Source organism: Numida meleagris, chromosome 1, assembly GCF_002078875.1.
Source record: "Numida meleagris isolate 19003 breed g44 Domestic line chromosome 1, NumMel1.0, whole genome shotgun sequence".
Lineage (NCBI taxonomy): Eukaryota > Metazoa > Chordata > Aves > Galliformes > Numididae > Numida > Numida meleagris.
In genome coordinates, this window is record NC_034409.1 from 61,834,169 (window position 1) to 61,853,519 (window position 19,351).

General features: G+C 47.7%; 2 protein-coding genes across 2 annotated transcripts in view; one reads left to right on the forward strand and one right to left on the reverse strand.

Moving 5' to 3' along the window:
• The window catches only part of CACNA2D4 (calcium voltage-gated channel auxiliary subunit alpha2delta 4), a 111,349-nt gene that overhangs the window by 34,367 nt on the left and 57,631 nt on the right, over positions 1-19,351 (reverse strand). The gene's annotated exons all lie outside the window — the stretch shown is intronic.
• Positions 1,071-9,444, forward strand: LRTM2 (leucine rich repeats and transmembrane domains 2). Its single transcript, XM_021389851.1, has 3 exons — positions 1,071-1,603; positions 6,043-6,633; positions 8,740-9,444. The coding sequence occupies exons 1-3, from the start codon at positions 1,537-1,539 to the stop codon at positions 9,192-9,194; spliced, it is 1,113 nt and encodes a 370-aa protein (XP_021245526.1). The 5' UTR covers positions 1,071-1,536; the 3' UTR covers positions 9,195-9,444.

Genomic DNA, 19,351 nt, shown 5'->3' on the forward strand with positions numbered 1-19,351 from the left:
GAAAGCCTGCTGCTGGGAGTGAAAGTCACAGAGGGAGAGGGAAGGAAGCGGCAGCATCCGTGTGGTGCCCAGGGAGCCAGGTGGAAGTGGCTGTGGGCAGAGCCCCTCCAGGTAAGTGCTGGCGGCTTTTCATCCTCCTCACTGCTCTCGGAGATGGGAGGCTTCGGGGTGGCATTCAGGACACAGCCATCGGCACGGGGGAGGCTGGAAGTCTCCTTGTTGAGGCTTCTTCTCCAGTAGGGATTGAAGGAAGGCGACCTTGGCTCCATGGGGTGGGGGGGGAGCTGCGGTGGGCTGAAGTGGGTTGGTTTTGGTGCTGCGAGAGGTCTGCATCTAGCTGGTGCATTTGGTAAACGAGCGGAACAGCCTTGCAACATGCATGAGTCCAGGCACTGAGCCTGCTTGTCTTTCTCACCAAGATGCTGATTTAAATGTTTCCCGGTGGTTTACACTCCTGTCCAGAATAAATTTGTCACAGGAGCCTGAGGGAGGGCACGTGCATGGGGAGACTGTCCCAGAGGGAGCACAGCGCCCAGATGAAATATGGCTATGGAGGCTGTCAGAGCCTCTCAGGGGCACAGGGGTGGTTTGCTCTGTGCCCTGGTAGAAACGCGTCCATTTGAGTGCTGTTGCGACTGCAGGGGCATGTCAGAGAGCACCCAGGGTTGGGGGGGTCTGCAATGTTCCCCTTGTTCCTGCCCGCCGCTATCTGAGAGGGAACCGGGAGGGAAGGGGGGACCTGTTGTCAGTCACTTATTGTCAGGGGAGAGTTTATGGTCTTTGGGTTTCTAATTAGGCTGAGCATTTTTCCTTCTTCTAATTAAGCCGTAATTCCTCTCTTTTCAACACTCCCACTCAGTCTCCCCCGCCCCAGGCCCTCCCTTCCCCTCGGAGGCTCCTCAGCTCCCGCAGTTGCTGCAGTGAGATCCCCACGCTGCCCAGCCCTGCTCTAGGCACCACATCCATTTTACCTTGAAACAGAAAGGACGCGCTAGTGGGGAAGACGGGGGGGAGAAGCTGCTTGGCTGCCGCTCGGCGGCTCCATGAGCCCGAGCCTGCGCTGGGGATGCACAGGTGGCTGCAGCCGGCGCGGCGGCGAGTGGTGGGGAGCTGTCCTGGCAGAGTCACCTCAGCCATGCATCAGGTTGACCTTGAATGTCAGGCTCACAGAGCTGCCGCAGCAGGCTGCTCGAGCACAGGCTTGTCTCTTTGGTACCTATGAGAATCAGGCCTTATTTCTGTACTGAGAGGGTAAAGGTGAATTCTTGTCACACCCTCATCATGCTGCGCCTCCTGCAACATCCTCCATCTCTCCTCTGAAATGGAGCTGGTGCCCGAAAGGCAAAATTCTAGCTGGGGAGGGGAAAGGAGAGCAGTGAGCCCAGCCCTACGTCCTGTGGCCGGGAACTGAATCCTACCCACTCTCCTCTGCTCTCCCCTCCAGGAGCGGGTGGGCAGGCTTGGAGGTTACTCCGCACCCCGGGGCTGAGTGCCAGGCTGGCCGGTGGATGCGAAGGCACGCTGGAGAGGACAAAGATGCTGCCTATGAGTGCCAGCCACCGGTGGAGGAGCAGATCCCTCATGAGGTGGCAGGAGGCTTGCCGTAAGTAATGCCTACTCAGGTACCCAGTACGATGATCCTCTTTGTCAAGGGAATGGGAAGAAAATAGGTCACCGCAGGGTTAAGAATAGGGGAGAGGGACAGCTAAGAATGGAGATGTTTGAACTAATTCTTGATTCCTTTAGAGGCCAGGCTAGCTGGGAGGGAGAGCGAGACTCTAAAGCTGAAGATGGGCTTAAAGTGGGACAGTGTGTGATGATTGCTTCTGAATTCCAGTGGGCTGACAGGTGAGAAACAGCGAGACAGATACCACTGCACACAGATCCACCGGAACGCTCCTCAGATCAGCATCCTGTAGGCTGCAGCTTTCTCACTGTGGCAGGGCTTTATATGTAGGCTGCCGAGCACGGCTCCCTGCTCGCCGTGGCAGAAGTCATGACAGAATTTAGAAGGGAATGCAGGATGCAAATGCAGAATTCTCCTACTGGGCACTGCCACATGCAGTGAAAATCAAAGAATAAATAAAGAAAATATCTTTCAAATTGAATTGTAAAAGTTCAGCATCTGCATCTTCCTAGTGGACAGAGGCATCCGCTGCAGCATCCCTGAGTGCAGAGCAGAGCTGTCAGAGTGATGTAGGGCTTAGGGGGCTGTTCCTGTGTTGCAGAGAAGCTCCTGGGGACATTAGGGAGCACCTATCACTGCTACATGCCCAGGCCTGTGGTTTCCCTCCCGCCTGCCCTCCCGATTGAATTTGGGGCAGCCACTGTAAGAAGGTGGGGGGAATTATTTCCTTCTCCAAAAAACAGGCGTTTTTGTAATCCATCCTCACAGACTAGAATGCCGTATGAATTATTTACAATGAATACTACTGAATCTTGACTTAATCTGATATTCCTGGATCAGCTTTCTGCCACCTACACGAGTCACCAAACACCTCACAAAGTAACTTCATCTTCACCTAACACAAAAACACATGCTGCTCATCCTGCTGCAGGGCTGGAAGAGAGTTTCAGGTTCTGCCTATTGCTTCCCTCTCTTCCCTGTAAAGGTGCACTGTAGCCAGTGAGATGAATTTCTTGGTCTTTGCTCACATCCTAGTGGATGCATCTCTTGCAAGGACTGAAAATCAAATCAGACTTTCTCCTCTCTATGATTTTAGTACAGTGTTTCCAAGGAAATGATGACACTAGGCTGGGTGGTACATTTGATACAACAGAAGGAAGAGATGCCATCCAACAGGACATGGACAGGCTTGAAAAGTGAGTCCATCTGAGGGTTCTGGTGGATGAAAAGTTGGACGTGAGGAAGTAGTGTGCACTCACAGACCAGAAGGCCAGCAGTATCTTCTCCCCAGCAGGGAGAGGAATGGGCCTGTCTCCCTCTGCTCTGCCCTGTGAGGCCCCATCAATAGTACTGTATCCAGGCCTACAGCCTCCAGCACAAAAAATACATGGAGCTGATGGGTCCAGAGGAGGGCCATGAAGATGACCAGAGGGCTGGAACACCTCTCCTATGAAGTTAAAGTTAAAAGTTAAGGGAGTTGGTCTTTTTTAGCTTGAAGAAGAGAAGGCTCCAGGGAGACCTCATTGCGGCCTTCCAGAACTTGAAGGGAGGAAGACCAACTTTTTACACTGCCTGATAGTGATAGGACAAGTAGGAATGGTTTTAAACTTAAAGAGGGAAAAATTGGATTAGATATTAGGAGGAAATTCTTTACGCAGAGGGCAGTGACAGGCTGCCCAGAGAAGCTGTGGGCACCCCATCCCTGGAGGCACTCAAGGCCATGCTGGATCGGGCCCTGGGCAGCCTGAGCTGCTGGGGGGCAGCCCTGCCCATGACAGGGAGGTTGGAACTAGATGATCTTTAAGGTCCCTTCCAACCCAAGCCATTCTATGATTCTGTGATTCTAAGAGCACAAAGCAGAATATGGATAATAACAGACATTTTTAGCACATCCTACATGGCTGCAGAAACTCGGCATAAGTGCATTTCCTCAAGAACCAAAGCCACCTGCCTGAGACTGTGCTCCTATCCACCACTGGCAGCACCTCACAGGCAAGCGGTTGGGGGCCAGCGGTGGGTAGGTGTTTGGAGAGATAAGCCCCAAACAGAATGCCACCTGTATAGCATTACACAGTCTGCTCTTGCCTTTCTCAGTATACAAAGAAGCTAAGTGTTATCTCATCATCACAGCTGTCAATCTATTATTAATAGTGTACTTTTGTTAAGCATCCAGGAAAAGACCGGGTCACTCGAGTGACTCATGGCTCTCTCCCTTCCTCACTCTAGTTCGCATTCTTTTAATTCTCTTCCTACAACAAGAGAGCGATATATTCTGAATGGAATTAAATATCACCCAGCCAGGCAGTCCCTGCGCTGTCCCAGTTCACAGGCTATGATCTGCTTTCATGTCAATATCTGCTGTTGACCCCAACCTTTGCATGACAAGAAAGCACAGACGTGCTCAGGGTAAAGATATTGCCTATAATTCACTGTGATGTTCTATAATTATCATTAAAAGAGCAGAGTGGCATGGCTTGGGCTGATGTACACCTGAGATCTCAACTGTGGACCAAAAAGAAAAATTCTTGAAGGAACTGTGAAAAGATGCATGAAAAAAAAAAAAGAGCAGAGAGATTCTCTCTAAATACTTATCCCTTGGTTGTTAATAAAGTTATATAGCTTAGCATCCAAACTGTGCATTTCTCCTTAGGGTGTCAGTCCAAAAATATGCCAATTCTCGCAAGGATCACCAGGAACAGAAAAAGAACTGACACAGGATGACAGGACTCAAGTATGAAGGCAGCATCACTGACAGAAGCGAAGTTGATATAAAAAAAATTGGGCGATGGGGCAGGCTAAACTCCACAAACAGAGGCATGAGGGAAGAGACAAGAAGCACATCTGTCCTCAGATCTGTCCCAGCTGGAGCTTCTCCTCAACCTGGGTGTCTACCAGCTCTCCCTCCCAGGACAGTCTTTTCAGAGTTCCCCTTGGGTCAAAAAATAAAACACCTGCTTGCTGGCTGTTGGATGAAAAAGAGGGAGTGCAGGCAGGGCATAGTTTTCAGCCATGGAAAGAATAACAAGACAGCAAATGCATCCATTTTTGCTACCATTCACTGCTAAAGACTACCGGGCCCAAGTGACTTCCCTGAAGCAAAATGATAGGGCATGATGCAGAGACAAACTTATTTCAGTTTTAGTCAAGTGCTCAAACTCATCACCTTAAAAAAAGCGAGGGAGCTGAATTTGCTTCCCACACTGAAGCAATTAATCTCAACTCCACAAAAGGAATTGGGATGAAGGATGCAAATGTTTTACACAGTCTGCTTAAACATAACTCCCACTCCTTTAACGACAGGAGGCACAAAGCTTGCCTTCCTGTTGCTGATGCTTCCTTGTCACAGAAACGAGAGTTTTAAAAGCCACTGGCTCCCTGGGAGGGGTGACAACTACAACCCTGACACTTCGCACAGCGTCTGAATCCATTACTGGAACAGTGACCCAGAACAGCTCTAAAAACTGCTGTCTTGTGGAACGTCCAACCTTACCTTTGAGTAGAAAGAGAGTGTGTGCTCTTTTTTCTAACACCCTTTCTTCAATTACAAGGCTGGAATTTGTTCCTCCTCTCTCTTTTGCTATCGGTAATTTTGGTTAGAGAAGATGCTTGTGGGACTATTGCTGTGGGACTCAGAAACTATTTTGAGAGCAATGGCACATACAAAGTGCCCAGTGGCTTAGTGGCTCATTGTTACTTGCTAATAGCTTTCTTGGTCATCCCTTTGTAAGTTAATCTAATTCATAAAAAAGCCTTTCTCCACAAGGCCCACACAACACGCTGTAGATAAGTAGAGCAAATGATTTAGAGGCTAACTTGAACAAGAGTCTGATGTCACAAAGATCGTGACCCAAACTGCAGGAGTAAAACTGAGATGTAGGTTGTTTTGTTTTGATTTTTCTTAAAAGCTTTTCATTAGCATGCTTATTTCTTTAAAAAATAGAGCTGCTTAAATATATGCCACTGACTCCCCCCTCTCAACTCTGACATTTCAGAATAGCTGTCCTTTATTAGAGGTAACCTCTCCTACGGCTCTCTGCTCCATTCTCTTCTGACTTCTCTGGCAGCAAAGTCGTCTGGGATCGTTGGGGATTGGACTCGATGATCTCCAGAGGTCCCTTCCAACCCTACAATCCTGTGATTCTGTGACACACTGTCCTGGGAAACTGGAAGGATATTTATTTTCTTGCTCATTAAAAAAAGGCTCATGAGAAACTCATGCTAGCAGGACGCAGGCCAGCAGCAGGAGGATCTGCCTGTGAGGAAGTTCCTTTTGCCTGGGGTATTGTGGTGAGGAGTACCCCTGTGAGGGCCATACTGTGGCTGTAGCTGTGTGCAGTGGTGCTCGCTAAGGATAGGAAAGCACTGTTCTAACACATGCATTTTCTCTTCCCTCTCCCCTGCTCTCCGCCTCCCAGTGCTCGGTTGCTGGCTGTCGCTGTGTGCTGCAGAATCCTTCTTTGCCTGCCCTTCCTCCTGCAAGTGTAACAGTGGTATCCTGGAAGTGGACTGTAGTGGCTTGGGCCTCTCTTCCATCCCCTCAGACATCCCCACAAACACCAGGACCTTCCTCTTTCTCAACAACAAACTCAGCATCTTGCCGGGACCAGTGTTTTCCAATCTCTCTGCCCTGCAGAGGCTGGATCTATCCAACAACTTCTTGGACCAGCTCCCACAGAACATCTTCAGTGACCTGGGGAACCTCACAGAGCTCCAGCTGAGGAACAACAGCATCCGGGCCCTGGACAAGGACCTGCTCCAGCACACGGCCCTGCTGCGCCAGCTGGATCTCTCCATCAACGGCCTGGCCCAGATCCCCTCGGGCATCTTTGACGACCTGCCTGCTCTTCGCTCCCTCTCGCTCAGGTCGAACCGCTTGCAGAGCCTGGACAGGGTGACCTTCGAGCCGCTAACCAGCCTGCAGCAGCTCCAGGTTGGGGACAACCCCTGGGAATGCGACTGCAACCTGCGGGATTTCAAGCACTGGATGGAGTGGTTCTCCTACCGAGGTAGGTGCTCGCGCGGGAGCAGAGCAGGCAGGTGTTAGTTTGCCATGGGAAGGGAGGAAATGCAAGCAGACACATCTGGCAGATCAGAATGACCTAAATTCTGGATCTTAGCCAAGGAGCAAGAGGACAGTGTTATAAAGCTGACAGACAGCATAACACTGCTGCACCTTCATAAAGTAATGCTGCCAGGCTTGAGAATCCTCTGCAGCCTCAGGCTCCCTAGTTCCTCATTTGGTTTCTAACCCCAAAGATGACTCTTTTTGTTTTTTTTCTTTGAGGGGAAAGTAGTTTCCTCAAATAACTTCAAAACTTTAGGATTATAAGTTCCCCTAACCCTTTCTGCCTATAGAGAAGAAATGCTTTTCAAGCCTGAAAACAACTGTCCAGGTCTTCTCCTTAGGCTGGGAGAACTATGAGCTGGATTTGGCTGCAAAGCATTGGGTCTGCTTTCAGCAAAAGAACCACAGGAACAGTGCTGCTTTGGAAAACGTTACAACAAATATTGTCAAATCCAAAAGCTCAAATTAACAAGTCAGTCCCTAAGTTGGACTGGCTATAAAGTCATTATTTCAAAATGAGTATTTTTTGACAAGTTTATATTTACAGCTTATCCTTGAAGGCTAGAAAGGTCTGTATCATGCTGCAGGAATTCTGACTGATGATTTCAGGACCTGCGACTCACAGCAAAATGGCACATCTTACAGGAATGACGATTGAAGGCCTGACCTTCTGTCACTGCAGCCAATGAGCAGGAAAGGGTCTCAAATCATGTGGATAGCAGCAGTCAGCTGTCACATCCCTGCTGATCACAGCCATGCTGCAAAGAGATTATCTACGCCTATGGCTAGACTGCGGTCTGAAATATGCATTTGTGTGAGCAGAATCAAACAAGCATATGAGTGCCACTTTTCTCTTTTTTTTGCTGTTTTCTTGTTTGATTCTCATATCACACAGTCCATAAAAAGCATACAGATGTTTTTGTTTGTTTGTTGTTGTTTTTGTTTTTTTCCCCCCAAAAGAAATTACCCAAACTCACTCAAGCATTTGTTTCAACATCTGTCACTATTTCCGTAAAGGGGGGGGGGGATGGATTAGTTGTTAGAAGATGGTACTGTGTATCTGCTGTTATTTTGAGAAGATAGAGCCTGGCCCTATCTTTTTGCTTTAATTTCCCCCTTTCTAAAATGATTCTGCTGACACTTACATAACTCAGCAAAAAACATGAGATTGACTTAATAGATGGTTTCAGAGGGCTTTCACATCTCGGTCTTAAAGATGTCTACACAGATATCAAGAACCATTGAGCTCTACTGTCAAATCCCACCCAGGTAGAAGCATCCTAGCAAGCTGCCATGGTTCAAGCCATTCCCTTGATGAAGGCCTAAGGCACGCAAAACATCTCTAAATCAAGCAGAACAATCATTTTAAAGGATATCATTTGCACACCTGCCTGGTGCGTGGAGGTACAGCCATTCCTCCTGCTCTCCATCCTTTAGAAGGCCTGGTTATCAGCCTGCAGCACATCCTGATTTCAGTCTTTCCCCTGAACTCTAGATACATACTGTGCAAGACTATGGCTGCATTTTGGGGTAGGGAGAAGATATCTGAATATTCTGTTTACTCAGTAATGCATTCACACAAGAGGGATTTAAGATGAGAGGTACTGCCCTTAAGTTGGGCCAGGGGAGGCTCAGGTTGGATATTAGGAAAAATTTCTTCTCAAAAAGCGTGGTGAGGGATTGGAACAGGCTGCCCACGGAGGTGGTGGAGTCACCATCCCTGGAGGTGATCAAGAACCGAGGGCCATGGTTGGTGGGCGTGGTGGGGATAGGCTGACGGTTGGACTAGGTGATCTTAGTGGTCTTTTCCAACCTTAATGATTCTGTGATTCCATATGGCCTCAGAGCTATAACGAGGCAGTACTCCACTAGAAAACCATCATGCTGCTGCACTTTACTTCTGCAGGACAAATCCTTGTCAGGTGTGAATGGAGACACAGGAACTTTATCTCATCTGAGGATCTAGCTCCATTGTCCTTAAATGCTATGCCATAGCTCTGCATCAGGATGAAGCTGTGGTTCACTCCTGTTATCTCTGTTGGGACAGGTGGGAAAATCGACCAGCTGGCATGCACCCTGCCCAAGGAGCTGAAAGGGAAGGATATGCGAATGGTGCCCATGGAGATGTTTAACTACTGCTCACAGCTGGATGATGAGAACAGTTCCACTGTGCTGGACAATACTGGCCCACCCTGCACAAAAGGAAGCCCGACTCCCTCCAAAACTAAATTGGGCCCAGAACCAGAAGTGGAGCCCAGCGTGGGATGCCCTCAGAAACAGCGATACCGGCCCGTGAGCGTGCGACGGGCTATTGGCACTGTGATCATTGCAGGGGTGGTTTGCGGCATTGTTTGCATCATGATGGTGGTGGCGGCCGCTTATGGCTGCATCTATGCCTCCCTCATGGCCAAGTATCACCGGGAGCTGAAGAAGAGGCAACCGCTCATGGGTGACACAGAGGGCGAACATGAAGAGCAAAAACAAATCTCTTCTGTGGCATGAGACTCTTCTAGGAAGGAAGGGACAGCAATGAACAAAGGTACCTGAGAGCAGACAAGCAAGCATGGGGTCCTCCCAAAATACATCTTCCCAGACAGAAAGACAGACTGTGCTATTGCTCCACTCGCCCAAGCAGTGCAACATGCTTCTGGGGAGTCAGGGCATCTGACTCTAATTTCTGTTCCTCTGCCCCAGGCCTATTTGTGCCCTTTCACCCTTGGGCCCAGACAAATAAAGTAGAGTCAGACCTCGAGTGCTTGCTGTGCCTCACGCCCACGCACAGAGCTTCCCTCACGTGCCTGCTGTGGAGGCAGTTGGCACCCTCTGGGAACCTGTGTCATCCTCTCAGCCTCAGTCCTAAGTTGTCTTCTATCCCATCAAGAGCTGTCTGGAAACAGAGAGAGCAGCTCTACGAAAGTCTGTGGGAGGAGCAGGACCAGAAGTGTCCATGCCTCACTGGAAGGGTCACTGCTGCTGTGTGACCATAACTTGCTGCCCACAGTGTGCCCAAGAGAGCATCAGAAGGGATGGAGGATCCCTTGGGGGTGACAGTAGTCAGAGAGGAGGTTTCTCTTCCCACTTTTGAAGATGGAAAGATACCTACATCACTCTAACACGCTGCCAGAGAGCACAAAGCCCCTCTTCTTGCTCCCAGCCAGCACCAAATCTGCCAGTTGCCTCATCATCCATTACAGGTGCACAGACAGCGAGCCATCCTTCTGTACACGCTTCCTGACTCACTCTGATCCGAACGCACACACATAGTCTGTTCAGCTCCATACAAGCAGACACTCTGTCTGCATATGCAGAGCCGCATTTGCACACACTGATCTGCCCTGTGCATGCAGCCATGAATCCATCTAGCCACTGCAGCTTACTCTTATTGTAACAGTGTGTAGTACCTTATGCTTTGGATAAAATACATGAACTCTGCCACTGAGGAGCTTACAAAAACTTCTCAGCTGTAGCAGGGAGCTGGAGGAAATGGGGAGGAGAGGACAGAGAGAGGCAGAGTTATTAAGGTTACAGCATGAGTCGGTGGAAACAAGTGCAGAGCATGAAAAATAAGGAGGTTCTGTTATTCATTTTACATATTCTCTGATAGATGGAGAAAGCAAAGATATGAAGCCTCCATTTGGAAATGTCTGGTAGGCAGAGCAGATGTGGGCCATCAGGAAGGCACCGAGGAGAACATGGCTTGCCAGCCCAGGCAGTGTGATTGCTGCTATGGGGTCGTGTGGTCTCAAGGGGAGGTGGCAGGAGACAAAGAAACAACCTGAGAGCTGACATTGCTGGCAGAAGGGTGAGCACAGAACGCAAAGTAGGGCAGTGTGGCTGCGCAAGTGGAGGGAGGGCCACAACTCTGGAGGGTCTTAAGGTAAAGGCTGAAATCTGGACCACAGTGTGGCACAGGTGGAAGAGCCCGAAAAGGAGTTGGCATGGTGTACAGCACGGCCCACATACGCTCATCTCACTATTCACCATTGTGCTCTCTGCCAGCCACAGCTGCATGAGCATGCCCATACACAACTGCGCACACTGCTGCTCTCATGCAGGGTGTCTTCCCCCAACCAGATTTTAAAGCCCTCAGACTGCAGTGCCTCTTATTAGTCTCAGCTCTTTTCAACCTGACGGGAAAAAAAAAAGAAAAGTGAGAGAGGAAAAAATGAAGGAAACCCAATATAAGGACTCATTTTGTATCGCTGGAAGTGGATAAAATGCTGTCTCCAGGGGAGAGCACACATTGCCATGGTAACCTGCTCTAACCCATCACAGTGGGTATTCCTGGGCTAGGAAGATGACATCGGAGGTCGTGCATCCACGGTGCCTGTGGATGGCGTGATCCTCGCCATCGGGACACAAGCTGGCAGTGAGCCCAGCTTGGCAGGGTGTTTTGCGAGTCACCCGTGTTCAGAGGCCAGCAGGCACTGCAGGTGGCACTGCCAGGGCACCTCACCTCTCCCTCCTGCTCCAGCTGGATCCCAAAGCCTTCAGACATCTCACAGCCCTCCTGCTCGCTGCTGCTGGATCCCTGTGAGAGCGATGCACACCAGCCCCTCAACCCCTCCTGGTCCCAGACAGATTGTTGTACTGACCCATGGACACGTGATGACAAGCCTTCAATCAAAGCCTGGAGTTGCAAAATCCCTCCTGGTCTATCCAGGGCCACCAGAGGCAAAGAGACAGGATGCTCTGGACCGTTTTAGCATGACACAGGGCTGCAGGGGACAGATGAGGATGTTCTCCAGGAAGCAGAAGATCAGGCTACGAGAAACTGTCCACCCACCAGCGTGGGCGCACATTGCACTCCCACTCTCAGCACACTGCTTGTGAGGAAGAGGAGGAGGGGGGCTGGCAAGATGTGAGGAGGAAGGACTCTTCCCCCATGCACTGTACAGCCACACAAACCATCCCATCTGCCGCAACCATAGCCCGCTCTGAAGGGCAGAACTGGTGCACTGCAGACTCCTTATGTGTGTTAGTGCTGCTCCACATTCCCAGCAAGCCGGGACTAGACTCTGCCTGCTGGATCCAAATTTCCCCCAAACTCCCTCTCAGGGGAACTTCTCCCTTTACCATACTGGACTCCGCAATCATACTTGAAATGGGACTTGAGTCAGAGCGGTATATTTATAGATCTATATTTTACTTGCATCAAATAATGGTGAAACATTGCACAAAACCAATGGGATCTGTATATGTGTGTATGTGTGTGTGTGTGTGAGTGAGCAAGAGAGAGAGTGAAATTGTTTTTAGGGGGATAGACTAGAGGCAAAATGAGTAGGAGGGAGGCAGGGGCTGGGGAAGGGGGAAATCCTCCTTTCTCTGCACCTTCCCTGTGACCTCCTCCTGTCCCGACAAATTTTAATTTGTTGCTAATAACATTTTCTATATTTCGTGTTGTGGGGCTGGTGATGACCTCGCCCATCCTTTCCTCTTTGTTTTCAGTTATAAGGCAGAAACTCTGGATTCATCTCAACCCCTAGACAAGGGACCGCTGTGTTTAGAAATCCACCAAGGAAAGGAGAAAGACAGGAAAGGGGAGAAAGGAATGTTGCTGAGAAACATGAAGGCTGGATGCTATGGGGAGCCCCACTAGAAAGCAAATACTGTACTTGGAAGGACGAGGACCTGTTCTCTTTCATGCAGAGCAGAGTAATGGGGTTCACCAGGAAATTATCTCCTTGTACCACTGGCAAACAGGCTCTTACTCTTTCGGAGCACACCTGGAAAGCCACTGCACTGTCAGCAAGCATCTCTAGGGAACACAATGTCTGACAGGGTCAGAAATTATGCTCTCCTGCATGATGCCAGGCACAGAATGAGCCCCAGCACTCCCTGTATGGCCAGGCAATGGGTTCCTCTGCTGTGTGAGGTGGGGGCACCCAGTGCCCCCTGCAGGCATGGGGGAACACCAGTAAATGCATTCTCTGCTGCAGGCAGGGGTACCGATGCCAAGAGCAGGCAGCTGCCTTCAGGGAATGGTCTTCTGGGGCAGGCAGGTCCAACCAACAGGCCGGGGCCATGCTTTCCTTAGGGGCTGGCTGGCCCACCAAAAACACATTCCCTGCTCCCCGCCACCCCCTGGCCCCGCACGCCCACCTGTGGTACAGGCAGGCATATTTCTTGCAGGGAACAGATGGCACTTGTAATTTCTTTTTCTTTTTGTTACTGTTTGAGGGAGAGCAACAAGATTTTCTAAAACGACTGAATGGAGGTTTCTTTGGCATGAGACAGAAAATTTTTAAAGGTATATTATATTTCTGGCTTGTTGTTACAGAAGAATAATAAAGAATGTATTTTCCTATGCTCCTTCTTGTTTAAATGAGATCTCTGATACTAACTTTCCCCCTCCTCTATTCACAGATAAAGCAAACATTGCAGGGATACAATCACCTAAACAAAAAAGCCTTTGAATTTCCCTATATGCATATGCTTCCCTATACATACTGTTTGAACTTGGAGTGATCATGCACATACATGTACACATGCAAACACTACGAGCATAAGCCCTTGCAAGCATCTGCCTGCAGTCAGGGTGAGGCTGGAGGACTGAATACACAGGCAGTCAAGGTGAGACCCTGGAACTGGAAACAAACAGAGGCAGCTCCAGGGACACAGACAGGCAAGGGCGATTGTGTAACAAGGATAAGATACTGTGGCAATCAGCTCATTACATAAAAGTAGAAAGGGCCAAATTAATCCCTAGTGTAAGAATGCAGAAGCCAATGGAGTTATATTCAGGTCAAATTTGATTCCAAAAGCTTTTTTTTTTTTTAAATTAGAGCATAACATTCAATGAAACTTACTGTAACAAATAGTGAGCTATGGGTTGCTGCATCTCCAGATTTCTGCCTCTCCTGAGCAAGGTTATTTTAAAATGAATGGAAATCTCTATCTAATCCTATTGCACCCCCAAGTACACAAGCTGTCACCCCCAGAGCTAGATGAGTCTCTCCACCAGCTGTTCACTAGCAAGGCTTATCACACGCAGCTAAGATGTTTAAATTCCCTACTTCTCCACTCCCATTGCCACGTACACACAGTTCATCACATACTCTCCCTGTGAGAAAAAGCTAATTGTGCGGCACGTGGAATCACAAAAAGTGTTAAACCCTGCCACAAGCAAACCCTTGTGCCACCATACTCGCACTGTTATACTCAGTCACACTGTCGGGCTCAGCCTGACCTTCAAAGAGAAACTGGAAGCAGAATCCAGATACTGCTAATCTGATAAGAGCTGAGGCATCTCTTCTGCTGAAAAGGTATGTACTGTGAGAGAATCACCATTGATGTTCAGCACCGTGGTGTCCATGACGCATACTTTAATCTAATTTTACCATGTAGGTACAGGAGCACACAGAGGTACTCTTAAGCAGTTCATATAATAATCATAAATGTAGAACTGAAAATAAAGCAAAGCCAACACACTCATCTGATGACTCTCAGCTCTTTTGGTTCACAGATCATCTGGGAGCAGCCTATGATTTTCTGCAATTTGACTATCTTTTGTTTGGCAAACGTATTTGCTCCCTATACATACCTATTCACACACACATCTAATTCCGTATATATAAACATGTAATTACGCATATGCGTATATAAAATACACATAAAATGTATAAAATACAATGCTTCCTCAGTATCTTGTTCATGGGCAGCTTGCTCTGCAGCCTTGCAGAGCGCTTCCTGGTACTGATAGGGAGCACAGCTCAGAGGATTACTTTCCATGTACTTATTAGATAGATGCAAGTCCTAGCATGGGATTTCTGAGGACCAAAAAGCCTTCCCTCTCAGAATACTGTGTGATACAGACAAAGAATAAGCATTCCCTGAAGAGTACAGTTACAGAATGGGGTGAAAGTGAATAAAAGATTTCCCATGTCATTCTGGGGAGCTTCCAACAACAACAGCAGCCCTAGAGAGGCGAGGGTGAGGCAACATCCTCACAGCTTTTCTCCTTTTAGAAGGTGAGAGAGAAGCAATCAAGGGGCCAGACCTCTCCTTCACACAGTGGCACGGTTCTGCAGCCAGGCAGAGGCCATGCGTAAGGCACCTGGAGCAGAAGAAAGCAAAGCATGATGCTAAGAATAACAACCTGTCTTATGTGGAGCTTCTGAGCAAGGACAACGATGTGCTGCTCTTTGCTTGGGGCGCTAGGTCAAGATCCAGCCCATCATGTTTATTTTTCCTGTGTTCTAACTTGGGAATAGACTTGCTTGTTAAGAACATCTGCAGAAAGTGAACATGTAAAGGGCACAGAAAGAGTGGCAAGTGCAGGTATTTCGTTTGAGAAAAAACGCATGGACTATACACTGAGATATTCACCCAGCTCTGCGTAAAGCTCAAGAGAAATATCCAGAGTAACAACAATGCTTTGTATTTCTATAGTGCTTGCCTTTGGCAGCTCTCTGGGAGCTTGCAAGCATTAATGAATGCACAGAGGCTGAGATTCAGAGAGTATAAAGGCCAGAAGGGACTTTAGATCATCCAGTCTGACCTTCTGTGTATTGCACGCTATGGGAAAGTGTGCAGGAAAGAACCACAAACGTTATTTGAGGGTGGCAGAAAATGCCTTGCTGTGAAAGGCTTAAAGAGCTCAATCTGCTTAGCTTATGAAACAGAAAATAGAGAAGTTATCCCGTAGAAAGTCCAACGGTGTGTTTACATGCAGCTAAGGCGAATTTTCCAGAAATGGCAAACCTTTGATTTGAAAATATTCAAGAGATGACAAAATCTGCTCGCTTCCCTTGGTACCTTACTACAGTAACTATTCATGCTCACTGTTAGTGTTCATACTTAATATCTCATTTCAATCTGCTTGAATTCAGTTTCCTATCATAGGTTTTTGTTATGCTTCTCCCTGGTAGATTAAAACCCAAACATTTTGTAACCAGCAACTCTCCCTTTGAAGGTACATTATACACTAATCAAATCACCTATCACTCTTTTTTCTTTCTTTTTTTTTTTTTTTTTGGTAAAGATAAGCAGATTTTCATTAAGTTCATTTTTGCTATAAAGCATTTCCTCAGATCTGGAACAATACCATAGACTTGTGTTGCATTCTTTTCCACTTTTCCTCCTTATAGAAGAACACTCCTCACCCATCAAAATCTGTGACCTGCATCGTTGGCAATGCCAAGGTTTTCCCATACAATAGTAAATAGCACCTTTCCTTACACCTACCCACCAGCCATGTCTCACAATACACTTGCTAGACCATGTGAGCATTATTCTTACTTAGAGATGCAGGCAGACAGAAAAGATACTATAAAACCCTATAAATCATTTTGAGGGAGTTGGTTAACAGGAAACTGGTTCTGATCTCCTTCACAACCACCTTTACTGTAGCACCACTTCCCTGGATTTCAGACAGGATTCTCCACATTGATGTGGTTCCTGGTAAGAGAAAGACCTTCACTTAAATCTGACGATACCCCTTCAGCAGTTGCCACTTTCTAATTCTTTCAGTCCTGGTTTCATATGGTATCTTTCAGATCTCTCCCCGGGACATAAATGCCTTTGATTCATGTCACTCCTCCTCTCCCCCTGATTTTTGCTCTCTTCTGACTGATCATCCCCTTTCAGCGTCTGCCTCTGACCAGCTGCTTTTCAGATCCTCCCTTCTCCGATCTCCTCAACTGTCACTTCTCAGTTGCCACAAGCATGCCAGCCCCCACATCCCCATCTGCTTTTTAAAGGCTCATTATCATAAGCAGGGGCTTCTCTGCTCACTCCTCTTTATTCCGCAAATACCCAAATCAATCCAGAGAAACTATCATGTTGCCAAAGGCTGAGGGAGGGTTTTAGGCTGGCCTTGCTCAGCCTGCGGCCTTGCAGGTGCACCACAACCTTCTGGCAGACTTTTCAAGCTTCAGCTTCAAACCACGTGACTTTTTACCTCAGATTATGGCTGGAAAGCTGTTCTAAAGCTGTATTAGCCTAATGGCTAGAAACCCTCCTCTAGTGTTCCACCCTAAATATTTTCATGGCCTTGCTATACTATGTTGTTTTCATACTAGCAATGTCCTTTAGTTTGTTGCCCCCAGGATGCATTTATTACATCAATCGTATCTTATGAAGTCATGGTCCTTTCAATTCTCTCAGGATATATTTATAAGCTCTTTCCTAATTGTAGAGTCACAGAATTCTTTGAGTTGGAAAGGAACCTTGAAGGCCATCTGGTCCAACTCTCTGCAATGAACAGGTAGATCAGGCTGCTAGGAGCCCTGTCCAGCCTGACCTTCAGTGTCCCCAGGGATGAGGCATCCACCACCTCTCTGGGCAACCTCCTCCAGTGCCTCATCACCCTTACTGTAAAAATCTTTTTCTTTATATACAGTCAAAATCTCCCCTCTTTCAGTTTGAAACCACTTCCCCTTGTCCTATCGCAACAGACCCTACTAAATAGTCTGTTCCCTTCTTTCTTATAGACCCCTTTAGATACTGAAAGGAAGAGTTTTTTAAAAAATAATCCTTAATTTGGTAAACAGATCCTGAGATCTAAAGGTTGATGAAGAACGGGGTGGGGCAGAGGAGGATGTGGCTGACACATCACCAGAATTTGTTGGGTACCACTGAGAATGCCTGGATGCCTTTCAGCAAGGATCTCAGGATTGGACTTGGTAGGCATAGGTTCCCTGAATTTTATGTGGGTATCAGAGGGCAATACAGCCTACACTGAGGATCCTTACTGAGATGTGGCAAAATGGACCCAGCAGTTCCCAGAAGACAAGGGCTGCCTCTAGTCCTGCTCGCTGTGCTCTCTGCCAGATCTTACAGAGTTCCCTGCTCATGGATTGCTAATATTAGTTCTCAAGCATATGACCTTGTCTGTCATAGTACTGAAATTCATTCTGTTTCTGGTACTCCTGCCAAGGTCAAATAAAGCTTTCTCTACAATATCCTGGTTCTTCCCTGTACTAGCAATGCCTTCTAGTGTTGAGTCATCAGGACACTTCCTCACTACCTACTCCTATTTGTGTCAGGGTCTCAGAGTAATGTTAGCAAAGACTGAAGGTGGCTGAACACCAGGGAGTGTTACAAGTAATCTTTTGTTAAATGGACAGGTGATGTTGCTGTTGCCATCACCCTGGACTCAATTTTACCTCCCTGCCCCTTACAACTCCTCTGTGTTTCCTTATCTCCTCCAGTTTACCTAATTGTTTCTTACAGGTCACTGAAACACAAATATGAGATCTTTGAAATTTCTTATGCCTTCCAGGAAAACAATAATCTGAAAAAAAAGATACTGAGTTAGTCCAGCACAGTCTAGCTTTGTTGAACTCAGGTTGCCTGAATCCCCTTTCCCCTAATCACATGATAATAATTACACTTTCCTTCAAGATCTCCTCTAAAGCACTACAAGCATTACGGAGGTTGCATGGGTCTGAGACTGGCAATTCTCTCCCTTCCTTAATCCCGACTGCTGAATTTTCATTTTTCCAGCCAGCATGGAGTCACAACTGCAGGCAGAGCTGCAAAAAACCCTTGCTGTGTTTCCATATAGCAGCTCTGCCAGGGATGGAGTGCACCCAGGCCCTTGCACTGAGTGCGCTAAGCAGCTTGAGCTGCTTATTCCAGTACTCAGCTTGTTCCCTCCCCAAGGACAATATAGCTGTCCTTATTAATAACTTGGGTGCACAGTCCTCTTTGGTTTTGGCTCAGACTATTAGTCTCCTTGATCTTGACCGCTCTCACTCCCCAGAAGTGGCCCCACTTCTTACTCTCTTTTTCACTGAATAGCTGCAGAATCTTTTGCTGTTAGTTTAAATCTCCATTGCCGGGTCTAACTCAGCTTGATTTGTAAGCAATCCTCACTTTATCCCTACACTTCCTGACCTCTAAGGCACAGCTTTCTTTGCTGTCTCTTTTCCATTCCATGTAGGCTCTGCAGAGCCAGCTTAAGTAGCCTAAGAAGTTGTCTGTGGCAGCAGACAGATGCAGGGACCCACAGCATCCCCAGAAAATGGACCAGTCCCCCTCCCACACACACACTCCAGCCATGTGTTCTCTGTGAAAACAGTGCCAAAAGTCAGAAGCAGACCACCATCCTCACGCTCTGAGCAAGGTGTGGGCAACCTATTCAGTCTGGGGAGCCAAGAGGGTTTGCTGATAGCCCCGAAGCAGAGAAAGGACAGGCAGAGGAAAAGAGAACAGTTATCTGTAAAGCCTCTATACAGACTGAGAGTACAGTGTAACTGCATTTGGGAGGAACAAGGAATATTTCCGAGAATATCATCAGGAATATTACTGCGATGAAGCTCTAAGCAAACTGGTCTGACCTCATAGGTGACCCTACTTTGAGCAGGAGGTTGACAAGGGACCTCCTGAGGTGCCTTCCAACAGAAGTATCCTATGATTCTATGAATGAGACTTCTGTATCCCAGTGAGGGAAAGGAGGAGAAGAAAAAGGTCTTGTGAGTGGAAAGGGCTGGCAGCAGGAAGCCTCATTACATAGCTTTGAGATCGGGAGAGATTTGTGTCCTAAGGGGATAGCACAGCGGAAGAGGAAGGAAATAGGCTGTTTGGTGTTAGAAGTCACACATCTTAGGAATAGACTGGAACTGCCTCAGACCTGCTAAGTTTCCATGTTTCTGAACCTATAAAATTTGTCTGCTTATACCTTGGCTGAATTTAGGCCAAATGGTCTCACAAAA

Coding starts and splice junctions, on each gene's coding strand:
- LRTM2 (XM_021389851.1), top strand. CDS start 1,537: ATGCTGCCTATGAGTGCCAGCCACCGGTGGAGGAGCAGATCCCTCATG. Junction 1,604..6,042: donor GAGGTGGCAGGAGGCTTGCC/GTAAGTAATGCC, acceptor TCCGCCTCCCAG/TGCTCGGTTGCTGGCTGTCG. Junction 6,634..8,739: donor GGAGTGGTTCTCCTACCGAG/GTAGGTGCTCGC, acceptor CTGTTGGGACAG/GTGGGAAAATCGACCAGCTG.